Below are 21,156 nucleotides of genomic sequence, written 5' to 3'. Positions count from 1 at the left end.
GTTGTCTTAAAATTCCTAATGACAACTTAAACTTTACCTACACTTTTCATACCAAAAATTTTATTTTCACTTCTTAACCAAACATAATATATACCAATTTAATTAATTATTCCTATTTTTTAAGATAAAAAAATTTAAAATGAGATATTATCCATCTAAAATTCAACACATTATATTAGAATCTACTTTAAATGATATTTAATTAGATGAAAAATATATTAAATTTTCTTTAAATAGTACTCAATTTAATGAAAAATATATTAAATTCTCTTTAATTAAATAAAAAAAATCGTGCTCAACTTGATAGAAAATATACTCGATTCAAGTTTAAATGTACTAAATTTAGAAAGAATTATATTTTATTTTAAACTTTTTGTGACTAAAAAAGTGAGGAAGAATTATGTAACAATGCATGTAGAGAGTTTAAGCAAACAAAATTATATTAAATTCTCCTTAAATAGTGCTCAATTTGATGAAAATTATATTAAATTCTTCTTAAATGATGTTAAATTTTAGGAGAAATTATATTAAACGAGAAATAAATCATGCTCAATTTGATAAAAAATATACTCGATTCAAATTTAAATGTACTAAATTTAGAAATAATTATGTCTTATTTTAAACTTTTTGTACCTAAAAAAATGAGGGACAATTATGTAACAATGTTTGCATGTAGAAAGTTGGAACAAACAAAATTATATTAAATTCTCTTTAAATGATGTTCAATTTGATTAAAAATATATTAAATTCTTCTTACATGATGCTAAATTTAGGAGGAATTATATTAAAAGAGAAATAAATCATACTCAATTTAATAGAAAATATCTCGATTCAAATTTAAATGTGCTAAATTTAAAAAGAATTATATATCTTTTTAAACTTTTTATACCTAAAAAAATGGATAGTAGATAAAGATGTTTCCATGAAGAAGTTGAAGTAAACAAAACTTTATATAAAGAAGTGAAAATAATTTTTCTTTACACAAAGAAAAAATATAACTATTTAAGACAATTTTAAGACAATTTCTCCAAGTTATATAGAAAAGCTAATTTTAAATATTTACTTTTATTTATCCTTAAAAAAATTAATATTTGGTTAAATAAATTATAATAATAAAATATAACTATTTAGCTCATACAATTTACTCTCCCAACTTAATTAATTAATATTTGAACCAATTAACTATCCAATCATCTAAACTAATCTACACGACATCGTCCGAATCATTCAATTCAACCGACTATCTAGTTAACTCGTCCAAACTAATTGATCTATTTTGTTAATTCATAATAGAGATTTGAAAGATCAGAGTCTTTCGAAAACACTGCTATGTAAAGAAAACAAAAATCAACAATAATACAAATGATTTTACTTATTCGAAACCTGTGACACCTTCTATTCTAAAGCTCACGATTGTCGATTATTTTCGTTGGACAATCACTATTAATTCGAATAATGTGTTAAAAGCATTGAATACAAGAACTGAAATAATTATTACCAACAAATAAAAAGAAAATTGAAGTATTTCATTCTTCTAGCTTCTGAGTAACCATTCAGTGTCGTAGGAGCCATTTCGGAGCAACATGCAAAAACGAAAATTGTAGAAAATATTGTTATAAAGCTATTGGTCGAAGACCCTTATATAGGCTCATTCTGGCGCTTGGACCATGCTAACATGGCAAATTCTCGTCAAAACTTTATCCGTAAAATTTTATCCACCTTCGGACACCCGAACTCCCTCCAAGATTATATTTAATATTTAAGTTTTCCTTTTAATTTAATTTTTTTTAAATTGCTTGAATTATATTTATTTAACTGATTATATTTAATATTTACGTTTTTATTAATTTTAAATTTTAAATTAGTTAAATTATTTTTCTTTCCCGATTTATTTTTAATATTTGATTTTTTTATTATTTGTTAATTTTAAATTAGTATTATTTAATATTGATTTTACCAAATTAGTTAAATTTATCCTTAAAATTTAAATTTTTATTAATTTAAAATTTTAAATTGATTGAATTATTATTAATTACTTTATTTAATTTAAATTTGTTAAATTAATTAATCTAAATTTTCATAATTTTATGAAATAATTAATTTTTTAGAATTAATAGTTTAATTTTTAAAATTATTAATTAATTTATTTCCATTTAAAAATTTTAAATTTAATTTGTCGTATAAAATATTATCTAATTTATTATGCATATTATGTAAATTACTACTGATAGAGATATTAATTGGACTTACCTCGAGCACAACCCTTAGTTCAATAGACTTCTCCGTTGAGTTCGACTCGAGTATGGATTCGCTTTTGACTTGATCCTCTAGCTCCATTAGCTCCTTGTAAAACTTGGTCAGATAAGCCCAGAACTCATAGACATCTCGGTGTTCTCCAATTCTGTATGTGATTTCATTAGATAATAATTTTACAATTGAATTTATTACCTTTATGTTGACTTCTGTGTTTTGGGTTGATCGCCTCAGTGTCATGTCACCATCGAAGTCATTCATAAGGATGAAACTTTCCATCTACATTCTTCATAGATTGAATTTGTGTTTCTTGTACATCTTATATGGAGGCGACTCGTTGATATTTCGCCTACGCAATTCTTTATACATCATTTCTCAGCATTAAAAAAAACTTACAAAGATTCGAAGACTATGTCAAAGGATAAGTAGTGTAGGAGATAAAGAAATTACTCTAGTGTTACACAAATTTCAAAAAAAAAATAATAATAAAATAATAAAAATTAATTAAAAAATTATTATGATAAATTTTGTCAATAAGATATTTCATTAATTTTAACTAACGGTGAAAAAATAAAAACAAAAAAATTAAAAAAAATCAATGTGGAAAAAAAATTGAAAGGAAAAAACATATAGTTTTTTCTTTCAAAAAAAAAAAAACCACGCTCAATTAGTGGTTTCATCAATTCAGAGTGACCTCGCTCTGATAAAACTTGTAGAACCATAAATACGCTAGAGGGGGGTTAATAGCGTTCGTCAAAAATCGAGAATTAAAACGAGTTACGCAGCGAAATAAAGAAAACAAAAACCAACACATATACAGATGGTTTTACTTGGTTCAAAACTCGTGACGACTCCTAATCCAAGATCCGCGATCATCGATCGCTTTCATTGGACAATCACTATCAGTTCGAATAATATGTTACAAGTATTAAGTATAAGAACTAAAATAATTGTTACCGACAAACAAAAAGGAAATTGAAGTCTTTCATTCTTCAAACTTCTAAGCAACTTTTCGATGTCGTCAGAGTTTTTTCAGAGCAGCATGCAAGAATGAAAGTCGTAGAAAGTGTTGTTATGAAATTGCTGGTCGAATGCCCTTATATAGGCCCATTCCGGGTGCTTGGAATCCCTTCGAATGCCTGGACCATGCTGACGTGATGATCGCTCGTCGAAACTTCATTCGCAAAGTTTTATCCACCTTCGGGCTCCTAGACCCCCTCTGGGCGCCTGGACCATTGACGTAGGCTTGGCCAGTTGACATGCTCCAACTTAGCTCCTGGATAACTTTTCTGGTCCGGGTGCCTGGAATGCGAGTGTTTGTCCAGGCAACCGCTCGAGCGAGCTGGTCTAAGCGCCCGGACCAACTCTGAGCGTCCGGAGTCCGAGCCCCTGAACTCCCCTTTTTCGCACTTCTCCTACCTGCAAAAAACGAGTTAGTTTAGGCAAATAAAAATATATTTATCCTATAAAATAGAGTTAACACAACATAATAAGATAAGAGTAGTAATTAGATCATGTCTCCTTAAAATCAGGATCTAATTCCCCAAATAGACCTAAGTTGGACTGACACCTACACTTTCCTCAACTAGGAACGCATCCTCACTGGATCTCTCATACAATTACTTATCTCTTATTTATCAACTGCAGTCGCTTGACTTACTTTTGACTCACTAAATCTTCTCGCCAGTTGTTAGATCTGTAGACCCAACTGAACTTTGATTAGTTATCAAGTCTCACGAACCTAACCAAACTTTCCACTAAATATTAGATCCCACGGACCTATCAAGACTTCACACCAACTATTGGATCCGACAGACCTAACTGGATTTCAGTCTGGTGTCACGCCCTCTAGACCCGTCAACTCCTGTACACTTGATTAAATAATTAGCTCACAAACACTCTAATTTTAATCCATTTGTCATTCATCAAAACCTGAATTAGATCATTAGTACAAATTACACCAACATGATCCAATTTTAGAGGGTCCATCTTTATCACCGTATCAATAGATAAGAAATTACTATATGAAATTGGAATTCCAAATACATTTTGCAACTAAATATCATTAACATTCAAAGAGAATAGAATTGTTTCTATAAATGGAATGCATCAGCAATCTTTAGTATCCTCTAGGAAGAACAAAGCACATCTTAATCTCAAATGATATCTTTCGAGTAATCAACAAATTTAAGTGTTTTCTTAAATTTTAACCTATAAGATGTTCTTGCATCATATTAGATTCATTAGGAATGACAAAATTAGATTCATCTTTATAATGGATTCGATTGAACTACAATGCAACTTCATCGCGATTCGCGAACCTTGCTTGGAGGGAAGTATAGTTGCATTCATCGCAGACACGAATGAGTGCACGACCCAGATCCTTGTTGTTACGGCACATGATAAAAAAGGATAACCCGGTGCACAAAGCTCCCGCCATGCGAGGTCCCGAGGAAGGATCCATTGTACGCAACCTTACCTTGCTTTTTGCAAGAAATTATTTCCAGAATTCAAACTCGTGACCTTTTAATCACATGACAACAACTTGATCGTTGCGCTAAGACTCCCCTTCACGTTGAAGTCCCAGGGAAGGATTCATTATACGCAACATTACCTTACTTTTTGCAAAATGTTGTTTTCAAAATTCGAACCTATGACCTTTTGATCACGACAATAATTTTACCGTTGCGCCAAGAGAACACAAAAGTTTCTAATTTATTATTCAAAGATTTTAAGATCTATTGCTTCCATCAAACTATTTTAAGATCTATGCAGAGATGCATATCATGAACAAGAAGAGATTTTCACCAGAGTAACAGTAAGATGAAGGTACACAGAAATATTATAGAATGAACAAAAAAGAATTTGCCCTAGAAATATTATAAGAACGCAGACACAAGTAAAAAAAAGTATCCAAATGAGTCCAAGCCTGTTGTCATGTGAATGTTCAGAGAGGCCAGTGAAGAAGCGAGTTATCGTCAGTCACATCAAAAGCTACATAACATTCTTTCAAAAGCACAAAGCTTAGAAATTCTGATCAGTGGCATCCTACTCTTAGTCATAAACCAGCTAGAACAAAATATCAACTTGCGTTGAGAAAGATTCATTCAATAAAGCTTAAAAGAAGATTTTGGAATGATAAACAATTTATATCCGACTTGGATGCTACAAAACCACTGGATCCAAACCTAAAAGGTGGACAGTCTTTGTAAGAATATACAACTAGAAGAAGACATCAATCTTATCTGTTTCAAATATCTGAGACTTCGGATAAGCCACTTACCATTAGCGAAGCAGGAGATGCTCCACCAAAAATATCCAAACAAGATATCGAATCAGAACTTCAACAAAAAGCTAATAAAGTACCCAAAAGTGAGACAAAGTTGCACTGGCTTTCTCAAAGTAAAAAGAAGTCATATTCTCCATTAACTCTAGAGATTTTGTCCTTCTATTATTATCTTTCAACACTACAGACATGGTATTATAAATAGCACTAGAACAGACATTCACGCCATTAACAAAAAATAAGAGCTTCGAGAGGTAATGGAGACTAACCGCAAGCGTAGAGGATCGAAAGGTAAGATGGCGTCTTCCTATCGCGCACCAAAGCCCTTAGTGCAATACACAAATAAGATTATGCCAACTCCAACTCCTCCAGCTGCTTCAGCTGCCAACTTAGACACCATCAGTGAAGTAGACAGGCGAGCTGCAAACTTTATTTCCTATGTTCAAGAGCGGTTCAGGCTTGAAAGAATGGAGGATGACTGGAGCAATAGGAATGAAATGGTTTCCTTGCAAATAGATGTAGGCTTCTTTTAGCTACTTCTCTTTGCTACAGATAACCCTACTTGTGGTATTGTATGACAGTGGAGTAAATAGTTTTTGCAGGAATAAAGGGCTCCTTGTTCACTTATTTCTTCTGCCTTAACTATCTGCTATCATGTGCATGCACACGCGTGCTTGCACACAAAATTTAAGTTCTATTATAAATTTCATATGCATGCTGTTTAGCCAAAGAGAGGTATTGCTTTTGGAATTTCTCATAATCCTATTGATCCTCCAGAGCTAGATGGATTATGACAAAGAAAAGAATAATTATCATTTCCTAACTTGTGCTTTTAGGGCTTTTCCATAATACCTTTAAGCCCATCAGAAGCACCTTGCCTCTCTAAATTCTCCAATATTGCTTAAATACAAAGAATCTTTGACTAATTCACATGACCTAACTCAAAATGTGTCGTGCGTTAATTTAAAAACCATATTCACAAACCTTAACAGAAACAATATTGTATTTTACTTAGTGATCCTTCTCTAGAGGATCGAGAATCATTAACTAAGCTACAAAACTTGACCTAAGAAAAATCTCCTAACGACAATCTTCTAAAGAGCAATTAAAATATTACTGATTATGACTTAAGCTCAGAAATTATAGTTTGTCCAGGTTATCAAGATAAACCAAAATAGAAAATTAAATAAGAATACAAGATTTGGTAAATTAATGAATCAATCAGATCTTTCATTGGCATGTGTTCAATTATAGTTGCTAACGACTCCAACACTCATTAAATCTCAAGAGATTGGCACAAGACACATGATAGTAGCAAAAAAAAAACTATGTTAAGTAGTGATTAGCATAAAGTATCTAAGAGGAGTAAGTTATCCTCTTGCATTCATGAATTCAAATGGTCTCATATCAACTTTAGAATCCTTATTCTTTAGTCATGTTATGAGAAAAATTGATGCTAATGTATATTTATTTAGCTTACCAACTTATTCAGTTATTAGTTCAATTTTTGAATTTAAGAATATGGTAACTCACAGAGAGCCATTCAATTAGGTTGTGCTTCTATAGGTTCATCGTCTGCATTATCATGTCCACGCCTCATAACTATTGTGTTGATATTAACATCATCCTCCTCGGCAATAAATTGAGGCATTTTCTTTTTCATTGGAAATGACAATTGAAAAAAATAAAAGGAAATGACAAAATTTCTTACTCATTGGATGGAAGGGACGAGCAAGAAAGATATAGAAAAAACCATGTTAAATAAGTTGGTGATGCAATTGTTCCCTCTGCAATTGGAAATGATGATCCAAGAAAAATGTTAACAATTGAGTTCTCCTTAGGTAAGGGAAAATAATACAAACTAAGAATTTAATTTCAAAAGTTTTAAGATTTATAAGAATTTATTTTATTTTGGTAGATTCTCCTCTTTTAAAGAAAAATTCTTTGAAGGAAGTCTTCAAGTGGCTAATTGTCTTATTTCGGATTGAAGAAATTTTTTGACAGAGATGATTTCCTATTTTGCACATTGAGCTATTGTCTAATTTGATTGAGTTCTTTAAGGTATAGAGTTATTTCTTTCTTTTAATGTTTATAGTTTGGGTTGGAGTCCTTAAAAGGACCTTAATTCTATTAATCAAACTATTACATAATTTATGTGAGAATGTTTGTTCTGTGTGTGAGGTTATCTCTTTTTTTGATATCTATCCCAGTATCCCTTATGCCACATCAAGTGGTATCAATTCATTATGTAAATTTTTATCTCTATGTAAATTTTTATTCTCTATGTGAATTTTGATCCTGTTTCGTATTGAATTGTGAGTTAAATTTGACAACTAATCGCTCAACACTTGCACACTATTAAAATATGACAACCTAAAATGATCTACTTTTTCAAGAAAGTGACATGTACAAAGGTTAAGGTTCAAAACTATGGCATAAACAGTAAGAACACAAATTAGCTGAGATAAGATCATTAAATCACCACATAAAGCTGAAATCCACACAAATTAGAGAGACAATTACTATTTCTTGAATAATTGCATTTGCATTGAAAGCTTTAACGCATGACTAAAGTTGAACAATAACAGCAATCTAAAAACAAGTTGGATAATTTGTGATCTTGTGCATGACCCAACAATCTGGTTAAGCATCTAGAAGAAGTTGAGTTCACTATAAGAACTTTTGCAAAGAAACTAATAGAATCATAAGACACTTGTATGGATAATCTTTTTCATATACAATTGATGCATCAAGTCGATGACCCACATTCATTGTACCATTAACCATCTTTGCTTTTATAAAGAAGTAATCAAACACAAGCATCATAATCATGACTCACCAAGCAGATGGAGGTTTTATAAAGGAGAATAGTGATCTAGATAACCAAGTGATTCTTAGTGATTACCATACTTAACATACTTCGACCATTACCAGCTATACATACACAATAGGATGACTATTTTACAACAGACACAACCTACTAACTGACCTTGAAACACTTCAAAAAAAACACTTTTTGGAGTGTTAAAAGAGATACCTTATCCTTGAATATTAAGACTAATGTGAATATGCTTGGCCCTCCATGTTTGGATTAAATACTTGGAATTGTTTTGGGTCCTTCATTTATAGAAATCAAAATCTGTCTCTGGTTTTTTAACATTAGTCCGGTAGCCTTTCTCAAAATCTTTCGGAAGAATGACATAGCGGTTCTTGCGGACAGCATGCATGCCTGCTTCTTGGCAGATAGCAGCAATCTGCAAAAAAGATATTTAATTTTTTTTCTCAAACGAACATTACATGAATGTTAAGGCAGCAGTAGTGAAAGATGTGGAATATGTCCAATCAAAAGCAGAAGCACATGAATATAAAGCAATTAATTATCGTATATGCATCAGTAACCAAAGATGTGGAATATTTCTAGTCAAAGAGGAAGCAAATAAACAGAGCAATTGAATACGGTATTGGTGCTATTAGTTAAAAACGTTGTAGGTTTAGTTTTAGGTTGGGTGTTTTAGTTTTAGGGTTGAGTGCTATATCAAGTAATAGTAATCTCTCAATGAGAAACAATATTTCATCCTTCTCAAATTTATAACATGGCAAGCTTCCTAAGGTAAGGTTTTTCCCCTCCAATACCGTTAGTGGGACGTCACAAATTAATAACGATGCAGCCTCCCTTTCCCTCCCTCAATCATCCTAACATCCCTACGCAAATATTCTCAGCTCCAACACCTCTTCCAGCCGCCACACTCATAGAATTGCCTCACCAACATACTCTTCTCCTCCAAGCACTCAAAAAGAACAAGTCATCATCTCTTGTAATGCCAATGGCTAAACTCAGATGTGCCAACTATTGGAACAACTAAATCCTAACTTTACTGCCACAACTAAAAACTACAAACTACAACAGCAACTACTACTGATTGTCACCATTATTACCAAAAACTACCCTGCTGTTGACACTTCATCCCTTCCCTTCCTCATAAGATCTGTACCTGTGCAAATCCATGAATGATCTACTGTGCAATCAGAATGAAGACAGAAACTGCCTCCTCAAAGATCCATCACGGGAAGTGTCGTTCAGCTGTCAAATTGCTTGACGGTCCTCCATGGAAGAAACTCCTATTCCTTAAAAGATCTATGATAGGTTACACCTCCAACTCGGGAGGCAACAAAGATTCATCCTGCCTTCACTCATCGATCATGCGTTCCAGCACAGCATCAATCTTGTCCCCATTGACACATTCTTTGAAGGTTGAGTCTCCCACATTGAGCACTAAGGGCTCAACCTTGTTGAGGTGGCCTTCTTCTTGTCACACGCCAAAGCACCCATAAAGTGAAATTCTATTTTGTAAAAGAAAGAATTAGGAGGAAAAAAGGGGAGATTGAATTCATTTTTTAAAAAAATTGCACAAATGTTAAAATGGGACAGGGAGATGGCTATGGTTAAAAGTAGTAAGAGAGAGAATGTTGAAAAAGAAGAGAGCAATTGAGCATTTATTCTCCATAAATTCCACCAAATTTTTCCCTAACCTCTTTGTTTGTTTGAGCTATTGTTAGTTACTATCTCACCGTCTTCTTTGTTTTGTGTCTGTGATTTATGATGAGATTACTTATTATCAGTCTTTTCCAATTTCCACTCCATCTCTTGGAGTAAAATGACACTCCCCTCTCCGAATGGATGATCAAAGCCTCAATCTCACTTATATCTGCAACATTATCTCCATTGATTGCAACTTCAATGAAATTAATTATTGTTTGAACTTTATCACATCTCTCTGAGTAAAATGCTAGCATTTCAATCTCATTCTGACATTTCTCCAAAGTTGGCACCCTAAGCTCACCATTGTGTACAAATGCATTTTATCTTAGTTGATTGTAATTTTGAAATTAAAAAAAAAAAACAGATTAGTCTTCATATCTCTTTTTACTATCCTCTCTCCCAAATAGATATCAAATTTGCACAATTTCCTCGCATTCTTGTCCTTGGGAGTAATGTTGACAACCAAGCATGATAATACCACATTGCTTGGCAAATAAAGCATGGAAATACTTAGCTGCCAATTGATAGATTTCCAAGGTACTAATGAATATGGGGACAGTTTTTGGTTTAACAAAAGGTACTATTAAACTTTCAAAAAAAAAAGAAGAAATTAAACAGAAACAAATTGGAGTTTCAAAGAAAAAGGAAAGAATTTAATCAAAAACAAATTGGTTATGAACAACAAATGTTACCAACCTCGGCAGCACTGATTTTATCTGGTCGAGAAACATAATCTTCCAAGTCGACTTCATCACCGAGGTTCATTTTAGCAGTGCAGACCTGCAACAAAATGATGCAAAGAATTAAGGAAAAAAATTGGGCATCAAAATCTAGCTGAAGAAGAATATGAGATGTCTAGAACATATAAGGAACAAATTATTTTCCCACCTATGATTCTTATCAAGAAATTTGACCACCAATGAACTTGATGAATAAGAAGATATAGATTGTTTAACTTCATTTGCTTTCTTCTAATGTGCCAATAATGATCTGCTATAATTAAGAATTAGGAAATGAATTTTTTTGATGATCATTGTTTAAATCTAGAAGGTTGATGGAGAAATAAATTTTGAAACAGCCATCTAGCCAAAGGATTTGTTCTTATTGTTCTCCCTGTTGCAAGTGAAAACTATCAAATCATTGCTAGTGGTCTATGACCGACAATTTTTTATTTATAAAAGACACATATAATTTACAAAAGGGTCAATCTTCAAGGAAATCAAGCTCATTGGATTATACAACTGAATCTCATAATTAGGAGCAGACAAAAACGCAATGTTTAAAACGATTAGAATGTGATAATGTATCGAGAAGTTACTTGAAAAACTAGTCTCTTCTGTCGTCTATCAGGCAATGGAAACTCAATTTTCCGATCAAGTCTACCAGGACGGATAAGTGCAGGATCTAGAGTGTCTGCACGATTTGTTGCCATTATGACCTTGACATTAACCGTTTGATCAAATCCATCCATCTGAAACAGAACTCAAACAGAAACTAGTCATAGCACAAAATGTAATCGGACAAGTAAAAAATGTAACTGACAAGCAAACATGAATGCAAATTTTGGAAGATATTATGTTCATAAAATATCTAATGAGGAAATGTATTTATTCATTCCAACAGCTAGTCTTTTTAAAATAATAGACAGAGAATGATGTCCATGTTTCTAGCAACCAAAGCTTCCTTCTTCCACCAAAATATGGTAAATACACTTTATAACAAAAGTTGACATTCCAAAAATATACATTTTTAGCAATAATCTAACAGGGTCAAAACCCTAGAGAATAGGTAGTAAGTAGAAACTACAACGTAAGGAAATAAGAGACACCAAATCACAAAATATGATAAGAACTGCAAAATTGAGTAATTAATAGTCTCATTTTGCTTCATTTTCAGTAAGAATATGCTATGCTGATAGAATTTGCACATCCTCAACAAAGAAACATTGGCCCAAATGATATACTTCTATCAATCAGCCAAGCCAAAATTCTCACTTTTACCAATAGATTACCTGATTCAACAGTTCCATAAGTATGCGCTGAACTTCCCTGTCAGCTCCAGTTTGTGCGTCAAAACGTGCTGTAGCAATAGCATCAACCTCGTCAATGAATATAATTGCAGGTGCATTTTCTTTTGCAAGTCGGAAGACATCCCTAACCATTCTTGGACCCTAAACAAGATTAAAGATTTAACATCCTCATAAAGGTGAGTATAGCAACTGATAGTAACTCGAAAAACAAACATTTGGCCAAGGAACTTTCATTTAAGTAATCACATTAAACATCCCAAGCTCCCTACAAAGCTCCAAAGCTTCTTTTCATTATTGACAAAGGCAAAAAAGTTAGAACGTGTAAAAGATGTTTCCTTATCATAAAGATTTGGGAAGGTTCTGAAATCTTGAGTAAGGAAAGAACTATTTACCTGACACATGCACCCATTTAGTACCCATTTAGTACATAAACCAGGGATGTATGCTTCTCTTAATGCAAGTTTACTAAGATGGCAGGAAACATGGACAAGAATAAGATGATAGAGATTTCTCAAATAGCACTTTGCCATTCATTTCCTTTGTCGAAAACAGAGACAAAGAAGGAAAATCTTTCCCAGTTTTCTCCAATTATTTAGGTTGAAAAGTCACTCTTTGCATTTAATGAAGCTCAAATCTAACCTTAAAAAATAAAGTTTTGAAATTTAAATTTCCCTCTGTTATCCCTTCCCTCTGAAATGATATGGATGGAAAGCTCTACTTCTTTCCTTCTCTCCATAGGAACTGAAATTAAGAAAATATTTCTCAATCCTTTTGCTATGAGTTTTTTTTTCCTACCATTTTACTTTCTCTAATAATTTCCTCCTCTCATAGGCTGTTCGTTAGAAAATCAATTGGGAATGTAAAATTAAAATGTACCTCGCCCAAATATTTTTGGACAAACTCAGATCCAACAACTCTTATAAATGCAGCAGTAGTGTGATGGGCTACAGCTTTGGCAAGCATGGTTTTACCCGTCCCTGGAGGACCATACAAGAGCACACCTCTTGGAGGATCTATACCAATCTGCTTGTATAACTCATGATGAGTCAAAGGTAGCTCCACAGCTTCACGGATTTCCTGCTTCTGCGTATCATAACCCCCAATATCCTGAATACAAACAATGAGTTATAATCAACAGAAGTTAACATTTATTGCATGGTGGATTGGCAATTATTGATTAGAACAATTATGCAGCCAGGTTTTTAGGATACACTATATAAACATGCACATATGAGCAGAAAGAAATTATACAAAGTTAACATATGATTGCATTTGTAGTTTAAGGAGCAATACTTCCTAAGCACCGTTATTGAATATCTCAAAGTTGTAAACAGACTAAAATTTCCCAAGGCTGACAACAAGCTTCCAGAAAATTCTTCCATTGCTTATATGGTAGGCTTGGTCTTACACCATCCTACAACATGCTGGATTTATTTCAACAACTTATGCTTCCATTCCATCAATTTGAGCATGTACAAGTACATACACAACATATTTTTATATATTGCCTAAAAATTCTAGAAGTTCCATGAAAAAAAAATACAAGCAGATCCATCTAGAAAACCAAGAAATTATAGCTTGCGATTGAAAGATAGCATTTTTCCCTTTCACTGTTGACAATATTGCCAACCTAAACTAACATAAGTCAATTTCTTTCATGACCTAACACAGAAATCCGAGTATAATTGCATGAATAATTGCCATGAATGGAGAATAATATACTATCCTATGTGAACTAACTTTTAAGAAGGCAAATGAACTGAATAGCATAAGTGCAGATACACATACCCCTCTGTAAAACTTCAAAAACTGACTGAGTTTACCATTGCTATTCCCACAACCTAAATTCTTCGCAACAGAATTACTCCCAATCTCTTCTTCATCTTTCTCAACTGGAATAGCATATTTGCTCACTTCAAATTAACTAGTCTTTTATGAGGGTATCAAATTTTAACCCACTTTTACTTCGTGAATCAGATAAAATAAGAAACTTTCCAATCGTCCACAGTTAAGAACTAGTAAATAGCACAGAATTGGCTCAAAATTTTACTAAGAATGAAAATAACTCATCCTTGAACTAGAGTCTCGTGAAAAAAAAACATCTTATGTGGAAATCCCGTTTTTTTGCAGTACAAAATATATTAAAAAAAGATTGTCGAATCGACGAGGAGAATATTTCGGACTTGTAGGGACTTACGTTGTAGGTCACGTCGGGCTTCTCCGACTGGCTGAGGAGGGAGATGCTGCTGTCCGCCTCGGGAGGGAGGACATCGACGAGGGCATTTGAATGGCGGTGGAGGGCGACGGAAGCAGAGGGCTTGAGGAGCTCACGGTTGATGGTGCTGAGGATCCGAACATAATAGTTAGAGCCGGTAGTGGAGCCGACGATGGCGTTATTCTGGTCCACCATCTCCATGAACTGGCCGATGACGAGAGGCACCGACTGAATTCGCTTCACCTCCTCCTGGGCGCGGAGGAGCTCGCGCTTCAGGTTCTTGAGCTCGTCCTTCACATACTCCTCTTGGATCTCGATGAACTCGAGCTGCCGCTGCATGGACTTGAGGCGGCCATAGAGATCGTCGTCCTCTTCGCTCGGTAGGGACGAGGATCCGCTCGATGAGGCGGCGAAGCTCGCCGGGAAAGCGGGCGGCGAGGGCTTCGCGTCCACGGCCACGGTCGTCATCGGGAAGCTTCCAGAGACATCTTCTGATTTCTGGCAATATTGAAAAATAATAAATAACCCTAATTATTAAAGGATAAGGAATGGACGTGCATCGTGCGCAAACGAACCAAATCTGCCCCGCTGTGGAGCCTCCCTTGTTGGAGAGCAGATCTTCTGGTCCGCAATTTGCGGATCAGGGGATGGTCCACTACATGTGGACCTTTGATTTGAATGAACCCCACTTATTTAAAAATGGGGTCCATTCAAATCAAAGGTCCAGATCAGTGGACCATCCCCTGATCCGCAAATTGCGGACCAGGAGATCCCACCCCCCCTTGTTGGTCTTGGAGGAGATTTTGTGATAAAAAATTAATAATTTAATATTGTTTTAATTATCTCATTCTGTTTAAAAAGACCGTTCGATTTTTGAATAAACAATTTATTCTCTTTTAGAATATGTGGGGCCGTTAGTTTGGTTTACTACCGACCGAATCTGATTCGAGTTCCATCGATATTTGTGATATTCAGATTTGATTAAAAATTTAAAAATATAAATAATTTAATTTAAGCTTAATTTAATATGAAATTGGAGCTGCAATCCAATCTAAATTGTTTAAATTTTAAATTAAATTACAGTTTAAAAATTAGTAATGATTTGTGATCATGTCCGAGAGTCGAGACGATGGGTGTTGGGATGTAATACTCCAGTTGAATGTGGGTGGGGCTCCGACGGGATGAGCCTGTAATCACAAGACGTCAGTGTCAAGCCAGGGAGGGGTTCCCCTATGTTGGCCCTCCGATGCTCAAGTCAGTCACCGCCAGTAGCAATAAGCAAGTAAAGAAGAGAAGTGAAAGTAGCAGCATAATAGTAGATACAATAGAGATCTCATACCTCCGTCGAAACTTAGGGGTCCTTATATAGAATTTCAGGAGAGCATGTGCACGCTTCTCAAGGTGTATACACTTCTCAAAGCATACTCTGAAAAGATGTGTCAAAAAAGCGTCTCTGACACCATACCTTAATAGCCCGTGCATATCCTTGACAAGACAGTGTAAACTTCCGTCTGATGATCCTCTACCTGACCATGCCGTCAACTATGCCGCATGTCGGTGGCATTGGTTCCCAGAAGGATATCACCATCTACTCCCTTTGTCTGCTTTTGGGCCGAGCGGGAGAGCCACTCGGTCGATCCTCGTCCATTCGGACGGTTGTCCCTCCTGGGGCCGAGCGGGAGAGCCGCTCGGCCTGCCCTCAGTCATCCGAGCGACCTTGCTTTTGAACCGAGTGGGAGAGCCGCTCGGTCATCCTTCCACTATCCGCTCGACTGTGACTCCACTCTGTTGGTTCTGAGATTTCAGGCAAGTCCGAGCAGATTGGCCGCTCGGCATCTGGATTTGCTGATACTTGATCTTCTGAGCATCGGAAGCTCGGTCTGGAGCCGAGCTATATTAATGTCCGGTCGGGTTCTTTTGCTTCCGATCGGACGATGACAATCGGGGTGTTGATCGTCTTGACTTTGACCACCATCGTGTTATTGACCCTTCTGCTGAGCAGCCCGGCCTTACCATCGGATCACATGTCTCCCCCTCAAGTCTAGTCGAAGGAGGCTGTAAATCTGACTGACTGGACAAGTAGTCTGAGTTGGATTGGCAGATCAACCATGATGCTGGTCTGGACTCCGATCGGTTTGTTGAAGAGTGTTAGACGACCCTGAGACTGCTCCTTGAGGCTGATCGGTGCTCCACATATTTGCACTTCAAGAAATTCAATTTGTATCCTAGGTCGAGAGCGGTCAACGCTGACGTCACCCAAATCCCCTTGGAATTCATGTAAATCAGAATCATTAAAGCCAAGCACGCGCCCACATCTGTTAATGGCGTCCATTAAATGTCTCCCTGTAGGCGTGTACCATGTGTCACTGCCACCGTCACCACACGTCCAAAGCGACAGACGCTGATGTGACGTTCGGTGGTTTAAGTTCAACGGTTAGATCTACGCTCCGGCTTTCATGCCCTAGATCGAACAACTCCGGTCGACCGAACCCAATCTTTATAAAGTCATCGCATTACCTCCATTTTCTTGCCTCGCGTCTTCTTCTCCGATAGCTGCAGGTAGCTCCTTGTGCGACCAGTGCTCCGGCAACCCTCTGTTTTCCTCGGCGGCGATCTCCTCTCCTCTTTCTATAAGCTTTTTGCAACTTTTTACTGTTCCTTCATATTCTCGTGTCCTTCTAGTGTCCTCTACATTTTCTGTCCACCTCTTCCATCAATCCTCTTGTTTTCCCCTTTTCCGGTCATGGCCAGCTCTTCTCGGTCGTTCGACCCCGCTCCCGGTCTCTGGTATACCACCATGGAGACCAGGTTCGACGCAGGTGACGCTGAGAGCCTCCGGAGTGTCTATGAAATTCCTTCTGACCATGAAATTATTCTAGCCTCTTCGTCCGATCGGTCCAATGATCTGCCGATCGGTACCATCTATCTATTAAGAGACCAATTCGTGGTCGACCTTCGCTTTCCCATCCATCCCTTTATCCTTTAAGTTTGTAACTACTTCCGCGTTCCTCTTCCCCAACTCGTACCAAATTCCTTCCGTCTGCTGTGCGACGTTGTTGTGTTGTTCCGGCTGCACGACATTCCCCTAACCCCTCAAGTCTTTCATTATTTCTACTATCCCAAGCAGTCCGAGCTAGGGACCTAACTTTTTCAGTTTCGGGTCGGTCTAGTGTTTTTCGACAAAATGTCCACCTCCAACAAACACTAGGAGTATTCCTTCTTCCTTCGTCTCCCTGAGCGGTCGAGCTTTCGGACACATTGGCAGGTCGAGCTACCACCTCAGCTGGATCTGAAGAAGTACAAGAGCCGACCGGATTATCTTATGCAGCGAACATGCTGGCTGGTCAGAAATATAACCTCTATAAGCTACTGCTGGAGGGTGTTATGTATATCTTTGGATTGAGTCTGATCCGCGCGAGGCTCCTGAGCGGCTTAGGTATGGGATTTCTTACCCTTCTCCCTAGAATCTAACTGATTTCTTCTTTTCTTTTACAGTTGAGATCATGATGTGAGCACATGCGGCCGGTCTGACCAAGCTCAAGGATGTTGAGATCGAGGCAGCTGCAACGAAGGAAATGGCGAACCTTAGCTTAATGCCAGTCGGCTCCCACGAAGGCACGCCGACGGAGAGCGAGGGGACACCCATTGTGGGCGAAGGCGACATCGGCCGGACGACCAGCACAGAGGTGGCGGGTGATCCACTCCCCTATGGAGTGCAACCCGTCGCCCAGACCGACGGCTCGGGATCTTCGGGCGACGTCGAGCCACTCATCAAGCGCAAGAGACGTTGCACGACCACTCCTTCCCGATCCGCCACCTCGGGCGTGAGACCCTCTGAGCAAGGCGCATCATCTCCCGCGGCCATCCCTGAAATAGTGGAGGCCACTTCCTCCGATCAGACACCCTTCTTGGCCGATCCGCCTCCGGAGCCTATCGCCGCGTGACTTATCGCGTCTCTGCCTCCGTCCCGAACCCAACGGAGGCCATTGCGGTCCAGGATCGATCTTGCGTCGACCGCCACTCCTTCCGGTCCGACGATCTCCTCCTCGCCGAACTCGAGCGGCCAGTGATCGGTGACTGCGACCCTCAACCTTCCAACGGAGGACTACCTTGAGTAGTGCGCCTGCCCGATGATGTGTGTAGATCTTATGATCATTTATACATGTTCGGACGCACATCTACTTGTATTTCATTGGCATAATCTATGTTTATTACACTCTATTTCTTTATAATGTCATACTTCCATTATATTTTATTCGGAGATCTGCTCTCTTCTTGTTTTGATTGACAAGACATGATTTGGAGCAAAAACTTAGCTTAAATGAAGTCTAGAGCTTCCAGAGTGTCACGAGCATGCGAAAACTACGTTCTTGCAGGTTTTGGCCGTGCGAAGACCATACGGCCGTGTAAAGGTCGTGTAGAATTTTCAACACTGCAGACCAAAAGTAAAATGACCATAACTTTGTGCTCGGTTCGATTTTTGAGCTGTTTTTTATACCAATTTGTAGATAACTTCAAGATCTACAACTTTGATGAAGACTTCAACCAGATAAAACCTCATATTGATGGCGTAAAAGACGTTGCAATGAAATATAGTCATTCAGAGCCAAGACAAGGGTGTGTAAGGGGTGTGTGAGCTCTACACGACCGTGTAACCTTGATAGAGCAGAAGGAAGGTACGACCATGGCAATTCGCACGGTCGTACGATGTAACCAGAGTAGAAGGAAGGTACGACCGTATCAATTTGCATAGCCATACGTGTAACCAGAGTAGAAGGAAGATACGACCGTGTCAATTCGCACGACCATACGATGTAACCAGAGTAGAAGGAAGGCACGACCGTGGCAATTTGCATGACCATGTGGTATAACCAGTGCAGAAGGAAGGCACTGTTAGGGGATCGGATGGCCGGCTTGAAGGGGAGTTGGATAGACGGCGCTCCCAAATCGTTCGCTTCCTACGTTGTTAGCTTGCGCAGCAGAATAATACAAAAATAAACAAGCTAAATAAAATACAAGACAAGAAATGTAAACCAAGCTACACGATCATTTACGTGGTTCAGAGATAAAGCTCCTACTCCACGGCGTGTCCGTAAGGTGTGTTGGTTGCTACTCGGAAAACCTAGAGGTTCCACTGTACAAAAATTTTGTACAAAGGTCTGAACCTTTTCCTAGCTACCATGTGTTCTTTTAAATTAAATTTTGGATCGCCTGCGGAACTTAACACGTTTGATCCAAAACTTAATCTATTCGTTCTTTTAGGTTTTGACTTGGGTCTCCTGCGGAACTTAACACGTTCGACCCAAATCACCTTAAGTTATTAATTCCATTAAATATTAATTTCCATAATCGGTTCCCAGTACTGACGTAGCGAGGCACATGACCTTCTTGGATATGGGAGCAACCACCACCGACTAGACAAAACCTTTTATAGAAAGCTAATATTTAATTTCCTAAAATAACTTTAGGTTAACCGAAAAGAACAATCAAATCACAAGGAAAAGAAAAAACAAAAGAACACAACATCGAAAAACATATTCGAAATTTTAGAATCATAAGCCTCTTGTATTTGGTATTTTTCCAAAAATAACTAGTATGATGCGGAAAGAAAAATTACTAGTTATACCTTTTAGAAAGACCTCTTGATCTTCTACGGTATTCCTCTTCTAACCTCGGACGTTGTGTGGGCAACGATCTTCCGAGATGAGAAACTACCAACCACCTTCTTCTTCTCCTAGCTAGGTTCGGCCACAAAGAAGCTTTACCAAGGATGAAGAACAAAACACCAACCAAGCTCCAAGAGATGCAAGCTTTCTCTCCTTCTTCTTCTTCTTCTCCAAGTAGTATCCGGCCACCACGAGAACTCCAAGAGGAATGAAGTATTCGACCACCACAAGAGGAAGACAGGGAGAAGATGATGGCCGGCCACAACACCAAGGAAAAGAGGGAGAGAAAATAATAGAGGTTGTGTCTCATGAAGGCACTCTCACCCCTTCTTTTATATTCCTTGGCCTAGGCAAATTAGGAAATTTAATTACAATAAAATTTCCTTAATTCCCTTGACATGATTTAATTGAGAAAAATAAAATAAAATTTCCCCAATTAATCTCTAATGGCCGGCCACATCAAAAGAGGTAAATTAGACAAGTTTTAATCAACAATTAAAACTTCCTAATTTGTTTCCGGAAATTTTAAAAATTAAAATTTCTCTTTAAAAATCTCTTCATGGTTGATAAAAGGAAATTTCTATAATTTTAATTTAACAACATGTGAATAATTTTTTTTAAAGAGAAAATAAAATATCTCACCAATCTACAAATAAGGAAAGAGATTTAATCTCTTTCTTTAATCTTTTGTAGATCTTTTACAAGAGAGATATTTTAATTTTAATTCTCTTTAATAAATTATATCTTCCACATAATAAAAATTAAAATTAAAATTCCTTTTTAATTTAATTTGGCCGGCCCCCACTAGCTTGGGTTCAAGCTAGGGCCGACCACCCAATCTTATACCTAGGCCGGCCCTAGCTTGGTTCCCAAGCTAGCTTGGCCGACCCCCTATTGGTGGGTATAGAAGGTGGGTATAGGTGGGTATATTACTCTATAAATAAGAGGCTACGATAGGGATCGAGAGGAGGAATTGGTTTTGGTCTCCCGATAAAATTAAGCATCCCGTGTTCGCCCCGAACACACAACTTAATTTTATCAATAATAATTCATTCCACTAGAGAACTATTATTGAACTACCGCACCAATCTCAAATTACATTTTTGGGCTCCTTCTTATTATGAGTGTGTTAGTCTCCCCGTGTTTAAGATATCGAATGCCCACTAA

General features: G+C 37.0%; 1 protein-coding gene across 1 annotated transcript; it reads right to left on the bottom strand.

Moving 5' to 3' along the window:
* Positions 1–8,343: 8,343 nt before the first annotated feature.
* Positions 8,344–14,848, bottom strand: LOC122041297 (26S proteasome regulatory subunit 6B homolog). Its single transcript, XM_042600936.1, has 6 exons — positions 14,306–14,848; positions 12,985–13,215; positions 12,091–12,249; positions 11,398–11,550; positions 10,776–10,859; positions 8,344–8,793 (listed from the first exon to the last, which is right to left on the bottom strand). The coding sequence occupies exons 1-6, from the start codon at positions 14,789–14,791 to the stop codon at positions 8,659–8,661; spliced, it is 1,248 nt and encodes a 415-aa protein (XP_042456870.1). The 5' UTR covers positions 14,792–14,848; the 3' UTR covers positions 8,344–8,658.
* Positions 14,849–21,156: the final 6,308 nt, after the last annotated feature.

The sequence above is a fragment of the Zingiber officinale genome, chromosome 2A (assembly GCF_018446385.1).
Source record: "Zingiber officinale cultivar Zhangliang chromosome 2A, Zo_v1.1, whole genome shotgun sequence".
In the NCBI taxonomy this organism is placed as follows: Eukaryota; Viridiplantae; Streptophyta; class Magnoliopsida; order Zingiberales; family Zingiberaceae; genus Zingiber; species Zingiber officinale.
Note: the sequence above shows the minus strand (reverse complement) of the source record. Positions and strands in the feature narration are given on the sequence as shown.

Bases quoted from the DNA above. Each gene is read 5' to 3' on its own strand.
- LOC122041297 (XM_042600936.1), bottom strand. From the start codon at position 14,791: ATGACGACCGTGGCCGTGGACGCGAAGCCCTCGCCGCCCGCTTTCCCG. The intron at 12,250-12,984 runs GTACATTTTAAT...AATCTTGTTTAG, and splicing joins TCCAAAAATATTTGGGCGAG to GGTCCAAGAATGGTTAGGGA. The intron at 8,794-10,775 runs GTTGGTAACATT...TCTTTTTTGCAG, and splicing joins ATAAAATCAGTGCTGCCGAG to ATTGCTGCTATCTGCCAAGA.